The sequence below is a fragment of the Pistacia vera genome, unplaced genomic scaffold, assembly GCF_008641045.1.
Source record: "Pistacia vera cultivar Batoury unplaced genomic scaffold, PisVer_v2 Contig322, whole genome shotgun sequence".
In the NCBI taxonomy this organism is placed as follows: Eukaryota; Viridiplantae; Streptophyta; class Magnoliopsida; order Sapindales; family Anacardiaceae; genus Pistacia; species Pistacia vera.
Window position 1 is genome coordinate 19,479 of NW_022196138.1, and position 15,479 is coordinate 34,957.

Genomic DNA, 15,479 nt, shown 5'->3' on the forward strand with positions numbered 1-15,479 from the left:
AACTTTCTATTTTTTAAAAGAATAAAACCAAATACTAATAATATACTATACTCCACGTTTTACCAATAGTTAATCCAACAGCAATTCGATTATGTTTGTGAACACACCAATTAATCCCTGTGGAACACTGCGCCGAATATCAGCCGTTAGATCATCAAACAATCACATGTCAAATTAAAGTTAATTAGGTCAGTCAAAGTGAAAATTAATTAACTTTTCGATACTCGATTGGATTAAATATTAATTAGGATGTCGAGCTACTGAAGTATTTAATTCATACATTTGAGAAAATTTGTATTGAAACTTATAAACACCACGATATTTTTATGTTGGATTATATAATTAATCTTTTATAATTGTTTTAAACGATAACATTCCCATATTTTTAGTGATTTTATTTGATTTTTTCTTTAAACTCATCTATTTTGATAAGAAAGTACTAAAATACGTTTGATTCAAGGAGTATTGTATTAATGAGAATGTTATATTAATGAAAAGATAGATTACATTGAAGATTACTAAAATATTTAGGAAAATATGTTTGATTAGATTGGAATAAATTGATGGGTATGTTATATCGATATGTTTGGTTGGGAGAAATAAATTAGTAGGTGTGTTATATAGCTTACCAAATTACCCTCATTTTTAAATATTAATATAATATTATTTTTTTTATTAGTTTTTGTATCATTTCTTTTAACTCCCTATATTTGAGATTTTGCTAAAACACCCTAACCACATAAAAGTTTAATCTCTAACAAAATCACCTCTACCCACCCCAAGCCACTAGCAAACGCCGACCACCACCGTCGATAGTGACCAAAACGGTGCACATCTGGTCAGATCTGGTTGACAGTGCGTCGATCTGGTCTTTTCTAGCCAGATAGCTGTGGATTTGGTTGAAAATGGCCAGATCTTTTTCGGCGTTGTGTGTCATTGATCTAGCCGTTAACGGTCAGATCTATAACCATCGATCTGGCCAAAAATGGCCAGATTCGACCGATCGTGCGTCGTTCTGACTACATCAACTGACGGCCGACGGTGGTAGCCAATAGTCGATGGTGGTGGCCAGCGGTTGGCGGTGGTCCTGGGTGGCCTACAATTTGTTTTAGATATAAGGGCATTACTATCTAAAATCTTAATTAATTGGGGATAAAATTATAATGGCAATATCATATAAATTAATTTCAAACTAAGGGCATTATTGTCCAAAAAATTTAATAGTTAAAGGTAAAATTGTAACAAATTAAGATTACCAAATAATCTTAAAATACCTAAGAAAATAGAGGTATTCAAATTACCACCTATATAACCAATAGTAATTACTATTGGTTTTGGAAGATTACCAGAATCTTATATTACTTAACAATCAAACGTGATAATCTAAGTAATATAAGATAACATTGTCTCAATAATGGGGGATAACCTCCAACCAAACACCCCCTAAATATTATTTTTAAATATTTTTTAAAAGATAACATGATAGAAAGGTATTTATTACTTTTTTGAACCAAGCAAATAAGTTTAATACTAATCGATCTTATAAGAAGAAACATGAAATAAACCTTATTTTAAGTCCGTATATTTTATCCAATCAAATGAAATTTGAAATTCCATCTAAATTTATCTTTATTATCATTATTAAATAATTTAAAAAAAAAAAAAACATCATAATGTCAGAATTGAGAGAGGAGCTATGATACTATGTCAGAATTGAGAGGCAAGATAGACAATTTGCAGAAAGTCAGAGTATGCCTAAGACATATCTTTGAGAGGGCAAGAGAGACAACTAAAAGGTCGGAGTGTGCTCAAGAGATATCTTTAGATGAATTCGATTGTACCGTATTGAATTATTTTGAATTGTGAATACATCAACTATTTATACAAAAGTTTAGCTATACAATAAGAGGCCGTTTGGATTGGGAGTAAATAAGATAACATGGATAATATTCATTTATTTTGCAAGATTCCTATGTTTGGTTTGCAAGTAATAAAATATTACGATAATTTTTTATTGCAAATAGTGGTTACTGTTGGCAATGTGGAGGGTAATCTTATTACCTTGCTAGGGGGTGTTATTAAAACATTATTGGGGTACTATGATTTTCTTCCCATTTTACCCTTAATCAAAAACCATTTTGGATACAATTGCCCTCAAATGTCTACCAAATAACAATTACCCCAGCCCCCCAACATTTGAGAAATTAGCTAAAATACCCTAGACATAAAAAAGTTTAAAAGTTAATAAAATACCCCCAACCACCCAAGACCACTGCCAGCCGTGACTCACCATTGTCGGCCGCCGGCATCAGTCGCTGTAATAGTGCATGACCGATGGGATCTGGCGTTTCTATGGCTGTTTCACGGCTAGATCTGTGGCCGTTTCATGGCCACATCTTTGGCAGTGAAATAGCCATAAATCTGGTCGTTTTTCGGCCATGAATTTGTGATCCAAGACCATTTTTGGCTTTTCCGGCACACGACCGACCATATACGGCTAGTAGTGTGCCATTCCGTCGACTGTTGATGGCGGTAGCTGGCTGTCGACAGTGGCTTAAGGTGAGTGGGGGTGATATTGCTACAAATTAAAGTTTTATATGGCTGAGGTGTTTTAGCAAAATTTTAAATATAAGGGGTTAAAATAATGATTCAAAAAATAATAATAAAAAATGCTATTATATTAATATTTAAAAAGGAGGGCAATTTAGTAATCTATATAACATACCCGTCCATTTATCCTCCTAACCAAATATATTATTCACCAATTTATTTAAACCAACCAAACACATTTTCTAAACATTCTCAATAATCTTCAAGGTGATCTTTCTTTCCGTTAACATAATATACCCCTATAATAAAACATTATATAGTCCAAACGCTCCATAAAGAAACAAAATAATGTAATTACATTCAATCAGAGAATTTATTGATTGAGTGATTTTGTTTGATTGTCAATCATAATAATGTAATTACACTCAATCAGAAAATTGATTGATTGAGTGATTTTGGGTAATTGGCGAAATCTTAGTGATTAGCCACAATCATGGCTATCATAATTCATCACTTCCCCTCAAGCTTGTGGTTATAAGCCACAAGCTTGCGTAAAACATGCAAATGTTGGTGATTATGTCAGAGTTTGAGCTTTGGTTGTTTGCCATTGGAAAATCTAACCAAGTATCTGTTTGAATTGCAGGGACAAAAAGAAAGGCTAGCTGAGTATTGTGCTAACCGAGTATCTGTATGACTTACAAGGCCAGAAAAGAGAGGCTAGCTAAGCGGAAGTTGATTCAATCTAGAAACTCTGATGTCATATCATAATTAAGAGGTCAAGAAAGACAATTTGAAGAAAGTCAAAGAATGCCCGAGATATATCTTTGAGAGGGCGAGAGAGACAATTGAAAGGTCGGAGTATGCTTGACAGATATCTTTAAATGAATTCAATTGTATCATATTGAATTATTTTGAATTATGAATACATCATCTATTTATAAAAAAATTTAACTATACAATAAGAAAACAAAATAATATAATTACACTCAATTAGGGAATTGACTGATTGAGTGATTGTCAATCACAATAATGTAATTACACTCAATTAGAGAATTGATTGATTGAGTGATTTTGGGTGATTGGTGTAATCTTAGTGATTAGCCACAATCATGGTTGTCATATTTGATCACATACCTTAAAAATACATGTTGCTAATCTTATCCTTAAATTTTGTAAAAGATAAAAATTGTGATTGCTAATGTTTTTCTAATTTTATGCTATTTTGTAAACAACTTGAAAACATTCACAGTAGATTTACAATATCGAATAGTAGAGTGAACAACATCTTTAGTAAGTCGTGATTCGTCAGAGACTCTTGAATGTTATTACTCAAGAGTCTTGAATGTTATTACTCAAGAGTCTTGAATGTTATTACTCAAGAGTCTTGAATTCGAGTCTCTCCTTAGTTACTAATAGAGGTGACAACTGAAGTTTTTATCTGATCAGTAATTTTAAGATCTTAAAGAATTAGATGAAGTTTGAGTAAGTTAACTTCAACACTCCAATTCTTTAAAAGAGAAGAGAAAAAAAAAAAAAAAAATAAATAAATAAATCTCTAGTAAGTCAAATCATGCATGCCAATTTGTTTAGTCTTATCGTGGAGCTCACACACATTTCTTAATCCTCTTATCTCATTTATATCTTCAATACAAATATAATATATATTTTCAGTCAATAAAAATTTGCAGTCCAAAGCTATTCGATCATTCCAGAGGCCAAAAAGCAGCAGACAAAATCCACTTCAGCCGCACGTTCATGTGTCCACGTGTCACTCATCTTTTCATCAATGAACGGTGGACTGCTTAGCTGTGCATACTATAACTGGTAGCTCGTCTTATTCCCCAATTTACTAAAATTATTTTTCACAAATCTACTAATCATCCACAATTCACAACATTAATAATTCTTTTTAATTTCCATTTTTATTTACCGGAAACTGGCTAAAACCGGTTTTCGACGTGCACACACTTCGAATATAAGTACGACAGCTAGTTTGAGAAGTGGAGACCTGTTACTACACAAAACTCCAGTGAGCTCTAAACTTCTCTCACTCACTCACGATCTCTACCCTTGATCTTGATCATCATGCCGATCAGAAACATCGCCGTTGGCCATCCCCATGAGGCCACTCACCCTGACGCCTTAAGAGCTGCCTTAGCAGAGTTCATCTCAACTCTAATCTTTGTGTTCGCTGGTGAAGGCTCAGGCATGGCCTTCAATAAGCTCACTGACAATGGTTCCACTACCCCGGCTGGCCTTGTTGCTGCCTCCCTTGCTCACGGTTTCGGTCTTTTCGTTGCCGTTTCCGTCGGAGCCAACATTTCCGGTGGTCACGTCAACCCTGCCGTCACTTTCGGTGCTTTTGTTGGTGGCAACATTACTCTCCTACGTGGCATCCTCTACTGGATCGCTCAGCTTCTCGGATCCACCGTCGCCTGTTTGCTTCTTAAATTCGCCACCAACGGCCAGGTAAGTTTATCACTTCTTAATAATCTTAATTAGTGAAAGAGTTAGTTATTACAGTTACTTTAGAAATTAATTATCGGGTTATGATCTGGTGTTACGCAGACCACGTCAGCTTTTGCTCTATCATCAGGAGTTGGTGTATGGAACGCATTTGTTTTCGAGATCGTGATGACTTTTGGTTTGGTGTACACGGTGTACGCCACCGCAATTGACCCAAAGAAGGGCAGTTTGGGAACAATTGCCCCAATTGCAATTGGTTTCATTGTGGGCGCCAACATCTTGGCCGGTGGAGCTTTCGATGGAGCTTCGATGAACCCAGCTGTGTCTTTCGGGCCAGCTTTGGTAAGCTGGACCTGGAACAACCACTGGGTCTACTGGGCCGGTCCATTGGTCGGTGGTGGGCTCGCTGGGCTCGTGTACGAGTTCTTCTTTATTAACAGCTCACACGAGCAGCTGCCAACCGCTGAGTACTAAGCCATGTATGCAAAAATCAAGGTGGCACGCGCGGCTTTTTCTCTTCCTGGTGTATTTAATTTGTTTGAGGGGTTCTATTTCTATTTTTAAAATTTGGTGTTTAATTTATGAGCGTTGATCTGTTTTCCAATCATCATGATCATGATCTTCATCACCATCACCGCTGTTGTTTTGCCCTGAAATGTTTAGCTTTACCGTGTGATTATTGAAGCCAGGGTGTTATTCGGTTGTATGATTTAATTCCTAGTTCTTCTGTAATTGCCAGATTTGATCCGCCTAGTCTGTTTTCTGCCATTTTTACCCCTTTCCCGTGATCCACATAATCAGGCTAATGATTAAAGTTAAAATTTATTTTCCACATTACTAAAAAAAATTAAAATTGACTTTTTAAAATTAAAAATAAAAGAAAAGAAAAACGTTGTACGAAAACCCAAAATTTGAAATGAAAAGAGCATAATTATAGAATAAAAATTAGTTAATTAATAATCAATTAAACATTTATTAAATTTGAAGACATAATGTTTCCATCAAGGGGAGAGAGACAGGTTTGTTTTGGGCGGTGGATAGAGGGAATAATTTTGATAAGATAGTAGAAGTGTAGAGGCTTCGTATGTCAATTCACACTTGACCTTTGCTACATTATTAATAAACCTTTAATGCATTCATTTCATTGTTTGCATGACCCCTCTTATTCTGCCAACGCGGTCAAGTACAGACTTTGGACCCTAACAAAGCTGTTCTGCATTTAATTTAAATCCTTCCTTAAAATGTTTGATATTTGTGGGCTCATTTTTGTACTCATTCATATTGTACACATACAATTAAATCTCTTCCCTTCTATATTTTATTTTAACAGCTTAAACTTAATGAAAGGGAGTTTTTTGTTATTTCATTAACTTCAAGGGTATTTTTGTTATTTAATTAAATCTCAGGGTAATGATGTCTTTCATTAATAACTCTACAATTTTTTTTTTTTTGGTATCGAGTATGTTCGGATTAGTTTGTGCGTATTTTAACTAGTCTTTTGGAACCCTGAAGTTAATGGTCAGGTAAACCTTCAGTGGCTATCCATTGTTAGTAATCGCGATGATTCAAACTTAAGATCTCTTGAGTAATACACCTAAGAGTCCTGAGTGAATTTTTAAGTTGTCTAAAGTTGGTTTAACTCTACAAAGTTTCCCTTCATATTTTATGATTTAATTGACGTTTCTGCAGATGAAATGCTCCTGTCAAATATTATGGATAGGCCAGAAATACCACTCGCCACTGTCTTCTTCTTGAACATTCTCACATATTTTATCAAAGAATAAGCTCTTCACTTGAAACGATCAATCTGTAATCTGTTCATCATCATCAGTTACGTAGAAAATGCACCTAGAGATTCCTTTCTTTCAATCATAAAAAAAAAAAAAAAAAAAATAAAGGCAACAGAGCACGTGAAAATTCAGGACCATCATACTCACCATACTCCATTTACTTTTTAAAGATTGGACCCAGCTACAATTGTCCTTTGTGCTCCCATTTTCGAGCTAATTTTTAGGTCTATTCCTTTTCAGAAAAAGAAACTTTAAATATGTATGATATAAAACCCGGCCTTTCACTCCTCCTAGTTTAATGCTTTCCATAAAAATTGTGGCCTATGTTATTTAACCTAATTCACAAAAGAAAAAGGTAATTTCTTATCTACCCACCACAAAGTCATTATGCCACCACATTTTTAATGGTACCTCAACATTTACTGTTTTCATTCAAACCCTACTGCCATCTTTCCTTATTTTCCAGGTCACACATCAGGAATTAACCATGCTAATAATCAACTGCTCAAGATGGATCACTATGTTATTGTTTAGTCAATTCTTGAGCTGTGATACAAGAATTTATACATAAAGATAATGTTAAGGTGGAGTATTCTTGCTAAAATAAGTTTTTGTGAAATACATCATATGGGTTTATTTCATTTTCCCCTTGTGTGATTTTCATAATTAAATTCATCGAACGAAATCTCCATAATTAAATTTTTCTACTTCCTTCAGAAAGTATTAAATACCCTCGTAACCCTCCTGTAAGAGGGTTTGATATTTTTCAAAAAGTTTTTCAGGGAGACTTTTAAAACTTAATGAAGCGGATGAGGTTAATACTGAGGATATTATAGGACTCTATATCATATTACATTATCAACTCCATAAAATTAACTATGGGTTATTAACATTAAATTGATTTCAATTGATACTATTCAATTGCTAATTAACAGTTGATTTGGAATTTGGCATTAGAGAAGGGAATAATTTTTTTTTTTTTTTAATTTATAAAAACCTGCAATTGGGTTCGGACTTCGGAGGCATGTGGTTTAGAATGGCTGAGATGGTTCGGAAGATCAAGAAAAATAGTCTGGGACCTACAGTAATGGGCATGTGGAGCAGCGGTTCCGAATAGATGTGCTTTATTATAGGACATGTTATGTCAAGGATAAGACAACTCTTTGAAAACTGACCTTCACTGTTTTTCACGTGGGTTCTTCACCCTTTGAAAGCGAGACTTGAGTCTTAATTTTTGGCTCACCATATGGTCGGTTCTTGTCCCCAACCCTAACCAATCAATTTCATTTTCAATTTCAATTTGAAAACCATCATCTAATGTGAACTTTTTATCCCTAAAACACTAGAATTATGTAAGCATATGTCATTGACAACAATATGAAAAATTTCTACAAAGAATTACTTGTTACATTTGATGCATTATAAACTATGGATTTGGATCCTTTATTCATATAATTTTGTTGGGTTTTCAGAAGCTTCATCATTTCAGTGGGCCAATATGGTCAGCTTGTTGTTAGCCCATCCAATTTGTTTTCCACTCTATTGATGAACCATCGTGCTCCGTTTCTATCTGATAAAGTCTAAAATCCAAAATACTTCCAAGTTAATAAATGCTACAGTTGACGTTACCAACTCCTTTTAAAAATTAAGTTTAAGGCGTGGTTTAACGGTCAAGAATGTTTGCTTTTTTTTATTGACTTTTTGAATTTAAATCTTGAGATTATCTATCATATTTGTAGCTTATCTTAGAGCATTAGGTTTGTAGAGTGTTCAATGAATCTCGGGGATTAATTGAGATGCGCATAAACTGGCATGAACACTCTGATCATTAAAAAAAAAAAAAAAAAAAATTTCTTGAGGGGTTAGGTCTATGAGGAAATCCGTCTCTATTGAAATATGGATGGAGTGTTAATTTGAGAAATTAATCGGGAGAAGGAAGCATCTAATTCTCACAGTGAAACAAGGAAAGGATAGGTTTAGTATTCACCGGCCACTTTGATCCCACTCCATTCTTGTAACAGTATTAATATTAATTCTCACATCAAAAGGGCACTGTAAAATTACATTTAAATGATGCTATTGCACATTGTAAAATTATTTTACAATTATGTCTTTGTAATTTTTTTTTCTTTTTGCCATGATTTGTTTAAACTTTTTTACTTCTTGATATTGTTACAATATGTGGACGGTTATTTTTATCCATTGTACGTAATTTTCTATGGTCCAATTTGCGCCAGCTATCCAAAGACTATGCCAAGATCGGGTGAACGAGATCGCCCCGCGTGTCGCTCCCACAGTGAATAACTTGATCAATAAATCCACCAATCCTAAGCATCATTACTCTGGCTTAAATATAGGCAAAACTTACTTAGATCCAGATTAGGGGGGATTATATGTGTAATCTATCCCGTAATCTACCAACTCTTAACCAGTGTCAGAACGCACATATAAAAGGAGGGCATCACCTCTAATTAGAGAGATAGACATATGCACATACACAACCCTGTAAAAAACACTTGGAAACACATACTTAAGCAAGGAGCTTACTTAGTTAAACCTCGTGAGCTCACTATTACAGTTCCCTCCTTGTAATCTATTTGCATATACTTCAGTCCAAATAATAAAATAACAGTAGACGTGGACTTGGTTTTAACCTATCAAACCACTTTAAAAATCTTATTTATCCTTCGTTGTTTGGCATAAACTCCATTATATGGTAATTGTTTCTTTAATTGATATGTTATTAACTTTTAATGTGAATATTTCTGTAGTATGTGACTATGTGTTAATTTTATATGCTCATCCTCACTTGGCTTAAAAACAAAGGCGGAATCAGGTGGGGTTGGGTAAAGCAATCTCCGTATGGGGATGTGGTCATCCCCACCCCCACCCCCACCTCATTTTAATTAATTTGAGTAATGTGGACTAAAATCCAAAATGGGGTGGAGAGTGGTGGAGGCCTACATGCATGCCCTGTTTTGCCCCATTTCTATTCCAATTCCCATATTTTCATTTGGGTTTTTTCTGAACACAAGACGATGGGTAAATTACATAAAAAAATCCCCTAGGTTTTCATAAATATATCAACCTATATTAGTTTCAAAACCATTTCGCAAGACTTTCCAAACATATTAAGGATTATGATAATTACCATACAAATACTATATGTATAATTTCTTCTATTAAATTATATAATGTTTTCTTTCATATAGTTTGTTCACTTGAGATCCAAATGACTTTAAAAAACAAATTATTTAACTGATCTTTAAATATATATATTTTTTTATTTCACCCAACTAAAATATAAAAACAAATATTACCAACATATAAGCTTGTTTGAAACCATCATCCCAAATGTAAAAACAAATATTATTAGCTGATCAATGATCTCATTTATATCCATCATATAATTATGTGATAAATTATTGTGGTCTGTTAAGTTACTATTTGACTTCATAAATAAGTATTTTTGTTGTAGTATGTTAAAAGGTACTATTTAACCTACAAGTTTAATGATTCAATAGTAATACTTAATTCCAATAGGTCTATACATGAATGTATTTTACGTATAACTACGGAACCAATTCATTTTATTTTATTTTTTTTAAATTTTTCTAGAATAAACACGAACAATGATGTTGGAGTTGTCGACCACTTCAAAAATAATGGGTCACGCAGAAGCATTTAGGAAACCCGCTCCCCCACGGTGAGTGAGCGGGGGGTTGAGGGGGCAGCACCCCTGGGCCCGTAGGTGGTTTGGACCTATTCCATGAAGAGTCGCAGTAGGATTTCTCTTAAGTACTTAATTCTTTATTGGGTTTGGGCTTAGGAAAAGAGATCCTTTTAATACCAGGTTTAAGTCTTTAAACCTATTATATAAACTTATTTTTCTCTTTGTATAAGTGTGATAGCAAACCATAAGGTCAAATTACATTAATTGTAACGAGAGAGGCGAGACAATATTTCAATAGTATTGACTTAGCTGGACGTAACCTATTAATTGGGTGAACCAGGGTAAATCATGCGTATTATTATTTCTCTTTACTAGTTTGTTATTTGTGTGTGTTTATTGTCTTGATTTCGTATTACTCTAGATTGTTTCAATTGAGAAAGCATAACCGTATCAAATTAGCTTGATCCTTTTGGGAAGTAAAGTTCAACACAATTTTTCTAATATATTTGTGGTGACGTGGCTTGTATTTTGCCACGGTGGAGTCAATTAAATTGGGTTGAGTCAAAGGGTGCAGCGATGTCGTTTAAGGATGAGCTAAAGAGGGTTTCTTTTCATGTTATTCGATCCAGCCTTCATTTCTCTCTTCTAACCCATTTGTTCCAGAATGTGCTAATGGGCGAGGACGAATTCTGTTACTCATCTATGGTTGGAAATCCTTGGGGATCCAAGTGGAGGCTGATCCTGGAGATGACTAATGTGTACAAATTGATTCCATTTGATATGGATTGGCAGCAAGGGGAAAAAGAGAAGAAAGCTAGGGTTTATTCGGGTTATATTCTTCCTTGCTCATTCTGTTTTCTTTGTTCAATACTTTGTAAATTATCTACTTGATTGTGATAGTAATAACATCTTATTTGCGCCTTGAAGAGTGGATGTAGGCTACCCAGCCGAACCATTATAATCCTTTGTGTCGATCTTTATCTCTTTACTTGATCTGATGTTTAAATGCTTGATAATCCCTTGTCTTAAATCTGTGATTACTTTCATGTTAGAAGGTTGTTAGTTAACCTGAGAAGTGTAATCTATGATTGTCTTCTTGTTACACAGTTGATTAGTTAGTCATAGAGCTATAATATGTGAAAACTCAATTCAAAATCCAACAAATTAGTATCAGAGCCTGGTTCAGGGCTTCATAAAGTGTTCTTTTTTGTTTTGAGTATTTTGTGACCGGTTTCTTAGGCTAAAATTGAATCATGTCCACTAAGTTTGAACTTGAAAAGTTTACAGGTGAGAATTATTTTGGTCTATGGAAGATGAAGATGGAAGCAATATTGATCAAGGAAGGCCTAGCCCTAGCCCTTAGAGAAGAGACTAAACTCCCAGAGACTATGACAGATTTAGAGAAGCAGGAAATGCTAGACAAAGCCAAAAGCTCATTGATCCTTGGATTGGGTGACAATGTCCTTTGGGAGGTCAAGAAGGAGAAGACAACTATTGAAATCTGGAACAGGTTAAATTCTCTCTATCAATCTAAAATTGTCCCTAATAGATTATTTTTAAAGCATAGGTTGTTTGACTTTAAAATGGATGAGTAGAAATCATTGAAAGATAATAAAGATGATTTTTTGAAAGTGATTTAGGATCTAGAAAGTATTTCTGTAGATATTGATGATGAGGATCAGACAATAATCTTGTTGAATGCATTACCTAAATCATATTCTAATTTTGTGGAAATGCTTAAATATGGTAGACAGACACTGAAGTTAGAAGAGGTAGGGGAGGCTATTTCTGCCAAGGATAGTGAAAATAGGATGAGAGATAAAAATAGTTGTGATGGTGAAGGCCTTAATGTCAGAGGGAGATCAGAAAGGAAGAATTGGAAAAAGGGAAGACAAAATAAGAACAAGTCAAAATCTAGGTCAGGGAATAGAAAATGTTTCTTTTGCCATAAGGAGGGTCATTTTAGGAGAGATTGTCCTGAGAGAAAGAACAAGAAGAAACCTGAAAGAGATAGTGAGGGAGGTAGTGCTAGTGTAACATTTGAGGGATATGAAAGTTCAAAGGTTTTAGTTATTTTCGAGGGTAAAACTAGTGAGGAGTGGATCCTAGACTCAGGGTGTACCTACCACATGACACCAAATAGAATATGGTTCAGCTCATTTCAACATTTAGATGGTGGGAAAGTTATGATGAGGAATAATGTCGTGTGTCATATAAAAGGTATAAGTACAGTTAAGCTAAATCTTCAAAGTGGTGTAACTAAAACTCTCACAGACGTTAGATATATTCCTGACCTGAAAAGGAATTTAATCTCACTAGGAACCTTAGATTCTAATGGGTTTAGCTATAAGGCTGCAAATGGCAGCCTTAGTGTAATGAAAGGATCTCTAGTTGTTATGAAAGCTGAGAAAAGAAATGAGTTATATGTGTTAAAGGGTAGAGTGGAGAGTGGGATTGCTACTATTGGGTCAATGGAAGCTCAAGATAGAACTTTATTGTGGCATCAAAGACTTGCACATGTTAGTGAAAAGGGCTTAGTAGAACTAGGCAAGCAAAACCTGCTGTTTGGGGATAAGATTGGAAGTCTAACTTTATGTGAACACTGTGTCTTTGGAAAAATGAGTAGAGTTAAGTGTGGATCTGGTCAACACTACTCAAGTTCACCACTTGAGTATGTACACTTAGATGTTTGGGGGCCATCTAGGCACTACTCACTTGGAGGATGTAGATACTTCATTAGTTTTGTTGATGATTTTTCTAGGTATGTATGAATCTACTTCCTTAAAACCAAGGATGAGACATTCTCTAGGTTTAAAGAATGGAAAGTCATGGTAGAAACACAAACTGGAAATAAGTTAAAGAAACTTAGGATTGATAATGGTCTAGAGTTTGTAAATGAAGAATTTAATAGTTCCTGTAGGATACATGGAATTGTGAGACACAAAACAGTAAGGAATACCTCACAAGAAAATGGTCTTTGTGAGAGGATGAATAGAACCATTTTAGAAAAGGTTAGGAGCATCATGTTTAGTTCTAAGCTGCCACTTAAATTATGGGCAGAGGCAGCACACACAGTAGTCTACCTAATCAATAGAACACCATCTTCAACAATATGTTTTATGGTCCCTCTGGAGAAGTGGACTGGTCATCCTGTAAAACTAGAAAATCTTAGAGTTTTTGGATGTCTAGCTTATGTCCATGTTAGAGAAGACAAATTAAAATCNTTAGGAGCATCATGTCTAGCTCTAAGTTGCCAATTAAATTCTAGGCAGAGGCAGCAAACACAACAGTCTACCTAATCAACAGAACACCATCTTCAGCAATAGGTTTTATGGTCCCTCTGGAGAAGTGGACTGGTCATCCTGTAAAACTAGAAAATCTTAGAGTTTTTGGATGTCTAGCTTATGTCCATGTTAGAGAAGACAAATTAAAATCTAGAGCCATTAAATGTATCTTCTTAGGATGCCCAAATGGAGTAAAGGGCTATAAACTCTGGAACTTAAAGTCTAAGAAATGTATCATTAGTAGGGATGTTGTTTTTAGAGAAGAAGTCCTACTTGGCCTTGAAAAGGATTCTAAAAATTCAGAGGGCAGTCCATTAGGATTAGATTACTTAGAACTAGAATTTCAAAACTCCAAAGTTGATCAAACTGTGAATCAAGGTGGAGTTGATGAGATTCAAGCTGAGGAAAATAATCTTGATAATTTTGTAGGTGATCAAACTGGTGAACTTGAAGATGAGCAGTTGAATCATGGTGATGAGTTAGGGCTGTCTAATTACCAACTATCAAGAGATAGAGTTAGAAGGGTAATCAAACCTCCAAACAGGTTAGGGTATGCTGATCTGGTTGCTTATGCTTTACAAGTTGAAGATGATATGAGTGATGAACCCAAGTCTTTTCAAGAGGCTGTGTCAGGGCTAGAAAAATTGCAATGGCTTTAAGCAATTGAAGAAGAGTTTTCTTCTTTGATAAAAAATGAAACCTGGATTTTAGTAGATAAGCCAAGAAATTGTAGAGTGGTCAAGTGCAAATGGATTTTTAAAAGGAAATCTGGATTAAACCCAAATGAGTCACCAAGGTATAAGGCAAGGCTGGTCGCAAAGGGGTTTACACAAGTGGAGGGCATATATTAAAATGAGATTTTTTCCCCAGTTGTCAAGCATTCCTCTATCAGAATTCTATTGTCACTTGCTGTCCAATTTAATCTAGAACTGGAACAATTGGACATGAAGACAACTTTCTTACATGGAGATTTAGAATAGACCATTTTGATGGAGCAACTAGAAGGATACAAAGATGTTGCAGGTAAAGTTTGTCTGCTTAAAAAATCCTTGTATGGTCTGGAACAATCATCACGACAGTGGTACAAAAATTTTGATTCCTTTATGATTGAAATAGGTTTTAACAAATGCAATTATGATAGCTGTTTCTATTTTAAAAGAGTTTCTGAACTGACTTACATTTTCCTGCTTTTGTTTGTGGATGATATGCTTGTGGCTTGTCATGAACAATCTGAGCCGTCTCGGTTGAAAAAGATTACGAACACCAAATTTGAGATGAAAGAGCTGGGTTAGGCTCAAAAGATACTTGGGATATCAATTATTAGAGACATATTTCATGAAAGTTTGAAGCTGGTTCAACAAGATTATGCTCAAAAGATTCTGCAGAAGTTCAATATGAAGGATGCAAAGGCTATTCAAACATCTATTGGTCAGCATTTTAAGTTTTCTCATGATCAGAGTCCTCAAACTGAAGAAGAAAAACTTGAAATGTCATCAGTTCTTTATGCAAATGTGCTAGGCAGTTTAATGTTTTTGATAATATGTTCAAGACCAGACTTGGCCTACTCAGTAAGTATTGTGAGCAGGTTCATGAGTAATCCAGGGAAGATCATTGGTCTGCATTGAAATGGATCTTGAGGTATATAAAGGGGACCAGTTCAGTAGGTATAGTGTATAGAAGGAACCAGAAAGAAAACTATTGTGTTGAAAGATTTGT

The 15,479-nt window shown here is 34.8% G+C and overlaps 1 protein-coding gene across 1 annotated transcript; it reads left to right on the top strand.

The window, feature by feature from the left end:
- Nucleotides 1-4,542: 4,542 nt before the first annotated feature.
- LOC116137277 (aquaporin TIP1-1-like) lies at nucleotides 4,543-5,700 on the top strand. The gene is made up of 2 exons (XM_031422961.1): nucleotides 4,543-5,019; nucleotides 5,119-5,700. Exons 1-2 carry the CDS (start codon nucleotides 4,636-4,638, stop codon nucleotides 5,488-5,490), a joined length of 756 nt encoding a protein of 251 aa, XP_031278821.1. The 5' UTR covers nucleotides 4,543-4,635; the 3' UTR covers nucleotides 5,491-5,700.
- The last annotated feature ends 9,779 nt before the right edge of the window (nucleotides 5,701-15,479 follow it).

Bases quoted from the DNA above. Each gene is read 5' to 3' on its own strand.
- LOC116137277 (XM_031422961.1), top strand. From the start codon at position 4,636: ATGCCGATCAGAAACATCGCCGTTGGCCATCCCCATGAGGCCACTCAC. The intron at 5,020-5,118 runs GTAAGTTTATCA...GGTGTTACGCAG, and splicing joins AATTCGCCACCAACGGCCAG to ACCACGTCAGCTTTTGCTCT.